The sequence below is a fragment of the Suricata suricatta genome, chromosome 4 (assembly GCF_006229205.1).
Source record: "Suricata suricatta isolate VVHF042 chromosome 4, meerkat_22Aug2017_6uvM2_HiC, whole genome shotgun sequence".
Lineage (NCBI taxonomy): Eukaryota > Metazoa > Chordata > Mammalia > Carnivora > Herpestidae > Suricata > Suricata suricatta.
In genome coordinates this window covers 157,193,772-157,203,706 of record NC_043703.1, presented here as the reverse complement: position 1 = coordinate 157,203,706, position 9,935 = coordinate 157,193,772, and the positions used below count along the sequence as shown (strand labels likewise).

Here is a 9,935-nt window from a genome sequence, read left to right as displayed (position 1 = left end):
ACACCTCCCTTGTGTTCTTTTGATCACCGAGGATGATTCTGTAGAGATGCTGTGGAAAAACGGATGGGCTCAAAGCCCCCTTCTGCGTGCCTTAAGCTCTTCAGACAAAGATCTATAGAAACAGGAGGCGTTTGTGATGTTACTAATTGGCGGCAACTTTAAACAGACCGCACTGAATCGAAAATAATGCACGTGTCCCCAGATGTGACCAGTAACCCCTCATTTGTGTCTCGAGGTATGCATCGGGTCAAGGAAGAAGGCAGACGTGAAGACCCCGGGGCCCCTTCTGACCTGGGCTCTTCGGGGGCGCTGCAGCTGACCTCTTTCTCTGGACCGCCTTCTCTGTGCCGGGCTGACTCCTGGGGCAGCCCTTCCGAGAGCTTCGGAAGCCGGGGCTGACCAAGGGGCCCTGTGGTCAGGGGTTACTGCTACAAGCAGGAAGTGTTTCATGGTTTTTATTTACTCTTAGTTGGAAGAGGAAAGGCTGGACCTTCCTGACAATAGAGGCAGAAAACCAGTGTGACCCCGTGGCCCATTTTACCGTCTGGAGGAAACCAGAGCGCTCAGAGGGCACCACGGGCCCCATCTTGAAATGGGTCCGCCGCCCAAACAAGGGAGAAGTTTGTGTGTCTTAAGTCAGAGTGACATGGGAGGCCGTGCCTGGCTGGTGAGGCTGGTCTTCCAGGAGGGCCACATCCCTGTAAGGAGGTAGGCGCCCTGTGGTCCTGTTGGTGCCGGTGTCTTGTGCTGTTTCTTATGTTGGTGCAACTTTGGAAATCAACAGTATAGTAGATAGGAAATGCATAAGGCTAAGAAAGAACGGAGTGATCTACCTCTTTCCTGCCTTTAAGGGAGTTTATACGTCTCTCTTCTCGTAGTTGTAGGCTATTTGCAAATATCCATCAGGTACCTACCAGAAAGAAACCTGTCTGGGCGCCTGGGTGGCTCAGTTGGTTTAGGTGCCTGACTTCAGCTGAGGTCACGATCTCAGGGTTCCTGAGTTGGAGCCCTGCATTGGATTCTGTGCTGACAGCTCGGAGCCTGGAGCCTGCTTCAGATTCTGTGTCTCCCTCTCTTTTACCCCTCTCCCGCTCAATTCTCTTTCTCTCTCTCTCTCTCAAAAATAAATAAACATTAAAAAAAAAAGAAACCTGTAACATTTTGAAAGTAGAGTTTCTAAAGGCCACAGTCATGATTACAATTCTATAAAAGTTACAGATAAGTAATATAAGGCTAACTCCCTTCCCACCAAGTCACGACTATTTAGAAATTAAACATTCATTCCTAGATAACTGTCTGATCAAGGAGGGAGCCAAAAGGGAGACTGTAAATTGTCTATAAAGAAATGAAAAGGGGAACACTGTCTACCAACCTACAAAGCCAGAGCAGGAGAGGTGCCCAGAGGAAGACGTGTAGGCCGGACTAGTTTCATTATTAAAGGAGGTGGAAAATAAGGATGATAATAAAGTGATCCCTTTAGGAAGTTTGGGAAAAGTACAACAGATTAAGCCATAAGTAAATAGAAAGCTAAATTAATTAATTAATTAATTTTATATTTATTTATTTTTGAGAGACAGAGTGTGAGCAGAGGAGGGGCAGAGAGAAAAGGAGACACAGAATCCAAAGCAGGCTCTAGCTCTGAGCAAACGTTTAGCACAGAGCCTGATGCGGGGCTTGAACCCACGAACCGTGAGATCATGACCTGAGCAGAAGTCAGACGCTTAACCCGAGCCACCTAGGCGCCCCAACAGAAAGTTAAATTTAGTAAAGTAGAAAATGAACGGCAAGCATTAAGAAGGAATATAAATTTAAATACTGTCCTTGGGAAGCACAAAATAAACACCAAGGCTTACCCCCTATGACCCGAGGGAGGTGTCTGAGCAAGGGTCTGCACCTTCATGGAACAGAATATGATGTGGTCATGACTATTGTCAGAGCATTTGTAAGAGGACTGAATAAAAGGTTTATGTCGAGTGAAAAATGCAGAATCAAAAATTTGGTTATTGAATGACAAGGAGAATGCAGTCTCCCATCTCCCTCTTACACCTACGTTGTGAAGAAATGAAGTCTGGCCAGAGCACATCATCCCAGCCCAGTGGGAATGAGGTGCTGACGGTTGGGAGGACAGGTGAGAAAGCATTGTGCCACCGGAAGAGACCAGTCCCCAAAGACGGAATGCCTTAGCGTCCTATTAATGTGAAACTTGCAGAGTCGCAAATCAGCAAAGCGGGAAAGTAAATTAGTGACTGCTGGCGGGGCTGGGCAGCCGGGGAATTAAGGAGTGGCAGCTAAAGGCTATGAGGTTTCTTTCTGGGGTGATGAAATCATTCTACAGGTGATCCTGTGATGTTTGTGCAGTACGGGCTAGATTAAAAGCCACTGAGTTGTACACTTTAAGCAGGTGAATGCTATGGAGTGTGACTTTGATCTTAGGCTGAAAAAAAAAAAAAAACCCAAGAAACCAAAAGCCTACAGCGGTCATCTTGGGGGATGGGAATAGCCGTGATTTTCCCTTTGTTTTTCCACCGTCTTCTGTAATTTCCAGGTTTTCCAGATGTAAGTCTACATTATTGGGTCATGGAAGTAATAAGAAACTACAAAAACACTTGAAAGGAAGAAGGTTAACAATGGGCTTGTTAGCAGAAAAGGCACAGTTGTAAAGGCTGTTAGCTTGCTTTCTGAGAAGGGGAGGGGAGGAATCCTTGGATCTGGAGACTCACGGGTCACAGACTCGCCAGCCGCAGTCCCCTGCGTAGGGTGGCTCAGGGCTCTTCTTCTGTATGTTGAGGAAGAGAAACCATCACTGAGCTCTCTTGGGGGCTGGAGGGTGCAGGACCACATCTCCAGGAAAAGCTTAGCGGGGGGCAGGGCTGTGAAGCCAGGGATGACGGAGAGCCAATTCCTAGCAAAATATCCCAAAGGTGTCAGACTCCGCTCTCTGAGTGCTAAATTGGAGAAAGCTGTTACCTGTGTAACTTCCTGTCATTGCCCATCAGCGGCCGCCGCGGAGGGTTGCCCTCTCCTCTTTGCTGAGCGGGGAACCCACGGCCCTGTCCAGCGGGGTTGCCTCCTGCCTGTGGGCTTCGTGCGCGGGGTCAGCCTTTTGCAGTGACACTGAGATGCCGTTTTAAACAGCAGCCCCCGCTGTCCTTTCTGAAGATGGGAAACTCGTACGCCGGCCAGCTGAAGACCACGCGGTTCGAGGAGGTCTTGCACAACTCCATCGAGGCGTCCCTGCGGTCCAACAGCCTGGTGCCCAGGCCCGTCTTCTCCCAGCTGTATCTAGAAGCGGAGCAGCAGCTCTCCACGCTTGAAGGTAGGAGATGCCCGGGCTGTGTGCAGCTCGCGGTGTCGACGGAACTGGAAACGCGTTCCTCTCTGTGCCAACTGTCGAGTCTGGCAGAAGAGGATTATCAGATAGAGAAAGTTGCACATACATTTGGACTTGGCTGGAAACAACAGCAACAATGCTGGAATTTCAGCCATAAAGTTATAAGGGACCGAATGATTCACTGGCTAACAGGAGGAAGGGAGAGGGCCGGGTGGATTGTTCTGGATTGGTTTTAGGCTTTCCTCAGGAAGTTTGACGTTATCACTTGATAGGGGAGACACAGAATCCGAAACCGGCTCCAGGCTCTGAGCTGTCAGCACAGAGCCTGACACGGGGCTCGAACCCACACTCCGTGAGATCATGACCTGGGCGGAAGTCAGAGGCTTCACTGACTGAGCCACCCAGGCGCCCTAAGGGAAAACTTTTTAACATGATTTGGCCCTCAGTGATCTTTTTTCCCCCGTCTGCCTTGGGACTCAAGGTGTATCTTTGCAAAATACCCCGGGTGGATTTTGGGATCGCAGATACCAGAGCCCTCTAGAAACTTTGGAAAGCCAGGAGCAAACCCTGATGAACCGAACGTGTACCGGAAATAAATGCATACGTTACACTCAGGCATGGGGACAACTTTAGGACTTACTTATTTATCCAGAGAGTAAAATGGCTGTGTTTTCAATCTTTAGTTCGTATCTTTTTTTATCGAGTTTTTTTTTTTTTACATTTATTTATTTTTGAGAGACAGAGAGAGATAGAGCACAGTGGGGGAGGGGCACAGAGAGAATGAGACACAGAAGCTGAAGCAGGCTCCAGGCTCTGAGCTGTCAGCACAGAGCCTGAGGCAGGGCTTGAACCCACAGACCGTGAGATCATGACCTGAGCTGCAGTCGGACGCTTAACCGACTGAGCCACCCAGGTGCCCCTAGTTTGTATCTTTAATAGCCACGGTATCTCCACGTTAGAAGCAACCCCAACGGCTATCCTTCGGGTGAGATCGATACTATTATGGAAGTCCTTTTGGTCAGTTTATGCCTTTCGTTTGAAGACTTAAACCGAGATACTGACGGGAAAAAGGATTGTTGTTTAAAACAAAAATCAATCAGTTAAGAAAGCATGCAGTCTGCCAGGTCCTGTACTGGGGTGGTCACCACGTGTGTGGGTCGACAGGGTGTGGGGATGGCTGGCCAGGAGGGTTGCACTTAAGGGAAAATGAGGCCCGGAGCTGCTTGTGTGGCACCTGATAGTTCTTACTCTAGCAGGGAGGCGTTCCCTGTGTCAATCTTTGAAACATCTTACAATATTAGCCTTGCAAATTGCAACAGTAAGAACCCGAAAGAGCTGGATGAGGATCTGGGAGACTGGACTGCGCTCAAGCGCACAAACTAGGGACGCCGAGAATTGTCTGGGGTGGACGGCGTGCACGTCTTTTGGGTCGGGGACGCGTCGCTGCAGCACCGTGGGGAGGTGGGAACTAGCGGGAGGGTCCCGGCGGGGATGTCGGCCGGTTCAGAGACTTCCGTGAAGCCTACACACGCAACAGTCATCCTTACCTGCTTTCCGCATTGACAGACTTCGGTGCTAATGATAAATTAACGACGGTAACAGCGACAACTTAGGTTGCAGCGCGTTTTCAAATCTCTAAAGTGCTTTCACCTCTACCTGCTAACGTGATTAAATCCCTCGGTTCGGGAAGATGGGCCCTGGGTTTGCTCTCAGTGTTGAAGGAGCACCTGAGCCTCAGAGTTGAACCCTCAACTTGGGCAGCTCTGGGATGAGAAGGGGGCAGACAGGTGGGTAAGCGGACGGGGTATGCTCATGTAGGGAGAGACAGGAGCAAGTCCTGGAAGGTTCCCCAGGTGGCTTTATGCCCCAGATCCCCACAGACTAACCTGGGAGGCAGCATCCCGGACATTCTGACTTCTCAGGATGTCTTTGGGCACGGGGCACTTTCCAGGGACAGTTTGGAAGCTTACGCTTCTCGTGCCTCCCGTGTCGAGTGCTGGGGGGGACCCTGTCCTCTGTAGGTGGGTTTCCTTGTCCTGCCCTTGCGTTGAATGAAAGCAGAGCAGGCCCCTCTAGCTCTTCCTGTTTGTTCGCCACCAGAATAGAGAAATCCTCCCACGGTGCAGGGCGGGGGGTTGACAAAGGAGAGGTTTGGTGGGAAGGGGGAGACACTCTGTTTAGTTTGCTGGATGTCAGTATAAACTGAGCACACAGCCCTGTGCCTGGTTTCTGCATCATAAAACCTGGCGCAGACGGCGTGTGCTGGCCTGCCCTTGTCTTGTCTGTGGTCTGTCTCTCCGCCAGCGTCTCCTGTACTGTCCTTCCTCAGACAGTTGCATTAAAGATGGTTTTTATGGCCAGGGTGCTGGTCTACTAAACACCCCTCGACCTGCTGACATTTTCTGTATCTTCGAGGCTGATACAGCCTGGGCCTTCACGGCTTTGTTCCCTGGCTTAGAGGTCTTACCACCTCCTTACAAGGGAAGCGCCTTTTATTAGGAGTGACCTGCTGGTTTTAGAGACCGAACAGGACACTACTCCGGCGTTCTGGGGGAAGTATTCAAGAATGAAACAAGATGCCAACCCCCCGAAACGTCCTGTGGCTTCTTCTCTCGGGAAGAAGGTAAGACGCAGTGTGAACACTACAGTGAATCAATCGTCTCTGTGCGCGGAGTGAAGAGAGGGCACGTTTCTGGATTTTAGTGTTAATTCCCCAGCTCCCGGTCCGGTTGGTTTTGCCGGAGGCCGTGTGGGCGCCCTCCTCCCGCCCCGAGACCTTGGCCAGCAATCCGCTCCCAGTCTGCTCCAGCTGCGATCCCCTTCCAGCCCTCACCCTCCGGCCTGCCTGATCCCATCAAAGGCCCTGGGCTGTCTGCTATAGACCTTTGACCCTTGAGAGCAGCTTTCTTATCTGCTGGATTTTGTGCTCTTTCTTTGACTCTCTGAGGCTTAAAATCCTCTTCTTTCATTCTTTCTTAGAGTCTGAATTCCTCTTCTTTTTTGGCTTAGCAGAATAATGTGCAGGCAGACATTCCTGTGTGCCCGAGCGCTCCGATGGCTCAGACTTCCTCGCCCCTTTTCATGCACGTGGTTGGTGTCTTTGCGGTCCCCTCCCAGAGCCCCCCCCCCCCCCCCCCCCCCCCCCCCCCCCCCCCCCCCCCCCCCCCCCCGGGGATACTGGCTCACAGAGTAGCCGTGATTGTGCAGGAGAGCCCTCTGTGGCTGCCCGTCCTCCGGTGGCTACAGGACAGTCCCTCCCCCGCCTCCCCAGGCCCCTGCTGCATTGCTGGCGCCTGGGGTCTGGGCAGGACGCTGTCCCTTCTGCTCAAGCCGCTGCAGGCCTGCATTTAATGGCAGGAAGCATCTGAAGGCGGCTCTGGAGTTTATCCCTACCCCCCTCCGTGCTCTTCCTGGGTAATCTTTTTACAGTCTTCCCACCACCTCTGTGTGCTCCAGGCCCAGAAGACAGAGACCCCAGGAAATCTTCCCTTCCTGCTCTGACCTCCCCAAGGTCATGGGCCCAGGCTGGCTCACAGCGTTTCGTTTCTGCTGCCTCTCATCCCACGGCCGCCTTTTAAAATGGTGGCCACCGTGAAAGTGCGTTCCCAGTACCCTGGGCTGATTAAACCACATCAGGACTATTCCATGCGACTCTGAGGGCCGTGTTTCCCCCACGTAGACTGCAACAGCTCCAAGTGCCCTCAGGCGGCCACCTCCTCTTAAAGTTGCAGGATCTGGCGGCTCTCAGATGGCTCAGTTGGTTGAGCGTTGGGCCCTTGATTTCAGCTCAGGTCATGATCTCATGGTTCACGGGGTCGAGCTGCGCCAGGTGCGGTGCTGTCCCTCTCACTCTGCTCCTCCTTTGCTCTCTCTCCCCCAAATAAATAAACATTAAAAAAAAAAGATGCAGGATCTAATACACAGAGAGGTTAAGTCACTTTCCTGTGGCCACACAGACCCGAGTACTAGAACTTGAGATCCCAGGATCCCAATTCTGTCTCTTTCCACTGCATGGGGTGCCCTGGAACCACGGGACGCATGGAGGGTGTGAGAGCCAAGAAAGAGGAGGTTGGAGAAATGGCGACAAAGAAACCAGCACTAAAACAGGAGGCAGAGAAATAAAAAAGAAGACACAGCGGTCTCCCAGCCCAGCTGTGAGACCAAGCATCCAAGGATGCTTGGAGTGACCCTCATTTCATGAAGAAATTTGCATGCTGTTCATTAAATGACACTTAAGCCTAGACAAGTTGAGAAAGATGTTTAACCCCAAGTTTCTATTAAGTTAGGACCCTTGCACAGGCTTGGAGATTCACCACTCCGAGCCCCTCTTCTCTACCAGAGCCGGGCAAAGAGGGTAGCACGATGCGCTCACGTCAGCTGGACAGGGGTCTCCTGGACGCTTCCCTGCGCGGCGCTTTGCGGGGTGCCTGGAGTACAGAGCCGAAGAAGGGCGCAGCCCCACTCCCTAGGAGCTGAGATCTGTGGGGAAACGGCAATAGGCTGTTTTGTTGCCGGAGGAGGACTCCCACAGCGGGCAGTGAGATTTCCAGGGCCGATTCCCGGCTCTCTTGGCCAGTTCCATGGTTGCCATGCCTACTAAAATGCTATTTCACTTAAAAACAAAAAACACCAAAAAACCCAAACTTTCGTAAAGTCATAACATGCCCGGTCCTGTTCCGGAATAGTGCTTTGTGTGTCTGTGACGAATTTGGGTACGAATCTGCAGTAACGTCTGAGTGTCCATTCTCCCCTTGGAGCTAAATAGAAACGTACCGTTCATATTCGGTAGAGGCGGTTCGTGCTATGTTTTCCATACAGTCAGCGGCTAGAACATCGGTGTGGGCATCCATGCAGTGGGGACACGCCGGCCGGGCTACTCCAGGTCACTGAAGAGCTGTGGGCCAATCGCTGGGTCTCTCTGGGCCTCCGTGTGCCTATCTGTAAAATGGTCTATATCTTACTCTGTGGTTCCTCCCCCAGAAATATTTTTGGAGTGCCTACTAGGTACTGGCTTTGTGTGCCATTCTTCTCGACCAATTATATATATATATATATACATTGTGACCCTCGTGTGTGTGTGGACGTGTGCAGCTCTCGTGGTTGGGGAGAGAGCTGAACCTGGATTTGAAGTCATGAGACCAGGCTTGGAGCCCGAGTCTGTGACCTTGGGAAATCCCTCTGACCTCACTCTCGCCTCCAGCAAAGAGCAGGGGGTGGGGGGGTGCCCGACCTTGGAGGGCGGGGGGTTGCATGTCAGGACTGGCTGACTGCTCAGCCGCCGAGGCTTGCTGGCCACCCCTTCTGCCCGCCCCCTCACTCCCCTTTGCCGTTTCTAGGTGGAGGCCGAGTGGACCATGAGGACGAGGAAGAAGAGGGGGACGGGGCGCTGGAGCCCAGCTATCCCCCGAACCCCTACCAGATGCACCCCCCGCCCGAAGGCTGCTGCACCACAGACGGTGAGCCCGCAGAGTAGCGGCCGTGCGCTGCAGGGTTCCCTGTGTCCCTGGCCCCTGGCGGGTGGCAGTGGGCATGCCCTCCCCGCACTGCCAGCCATGGCTGCCCCTCTCAGCCCCTCAGTGCTCTGGGGACAGCCTCAACTTGACAGATGGGTTTGATCCAATGGTGCATTTTTCTGCCTTGGTTGTTGGAAAGCTAGAAAGTGTCTCCCAATCCAAGTGGGCTTGTGCTGCGCCTTTAGCTCAGACCAGGGAGGCTCTCTCTCCTTTGTGGTGCCTTCCTGCCAGAAGAGGTCTCTGGTCTCTCCGAAGCCTGCAGAGCCGGTAACTCAGTCCCCTGGCCTGCTGAGGAACCGACGCCCAGAGGTGCCAGGTGGGCGGCAGGTTCTACGTGTCCTCAGGGCTCACGCTCTGCCCTCGGAGAAACTTGGGGTGCACCCCTGGCTCTCCCACTCTCTAGCCCGACAGCCTCTCTGAGTGGTGTACGTTCATCCATCCCCATACCCAGGGGAGTCATTTAGTCGGTGAATTAATATATTGTTGCCCCTCCCAACTCTGGAAGTGTGGAGATGAAAGCTACCAGAGCCCCCGGTTTTTTGGACCTAGTGAGGTAAGCAGACACTTCGCACATGATGTGGAAAGTGCTAGCAGGGTGGGGCGGGCCAGCAGGCCTGGGGGAGCACACGAAAGGTTGCTCACACAGGTAGAGAGTTTAGGGAAGGCTTCCTGGAGGAGGTGGCCCATTGCCTGGGTTTTGGAGGATCAGCAGGAGTCAGTGAGAGGGTTGGGAGAAGCTGGGACATTCCAGAACAGCAGGGGTGAGGCTCAGCCTGGGAGAGTGGAGGGGGAGCTGCGGGCAGTGTAGGGAGGCTGGGCAGGGCTCAGTGCTGTGATCACACACAGGGTGTAGCGGCCCGTGTGTGGGCCTGGATGTGACCTTGTGCAGGATGGCGGCGCGGGAGGCAGGCAGCCCTCCTGGGAGAGGGGCGCCAGCTCCATGGCTCTTCATGAGGTGGGGCTTCTCATGTCCGGATGTTGAAAGATCACCTAATGAAACGGAACAGCGAGCTCTCCAGTGGTCACCACGGTGATTTTCAAAGAATTTGCAAGTAAACGCAGTAACAGAGTCCATAGCTCGTCCTCCAGCT

At 52.9% G+C, this 9,935-nt stretch overlaps 1 protein-coding gene across 1 annotated transcript in view; it reads left to right on the top strand.

Moving 5' to 3' along the window:
* Positions 1-3,159: 3,159 nt before the first annotated feature.
* Positions 3,160-9,935, top strand: part of GREB1 (growth regulating estrogen receptor binding 1) — a 73,724-nt gene continuing 66,948 nt past the window's right edge. The window contains exons 1-2 of the mRNA XM_029936363.1: positions 3,160-3,316; positions 8,668-8,787. Coding sequence (XP_029792223.1) covers positions 3,160-3,316; positions 8,668-8,787 — 277 coding nt within the window. The remainder of the gene's footprint in view (positions 3,317-8,667; positions 8,788-9,935) is intronic.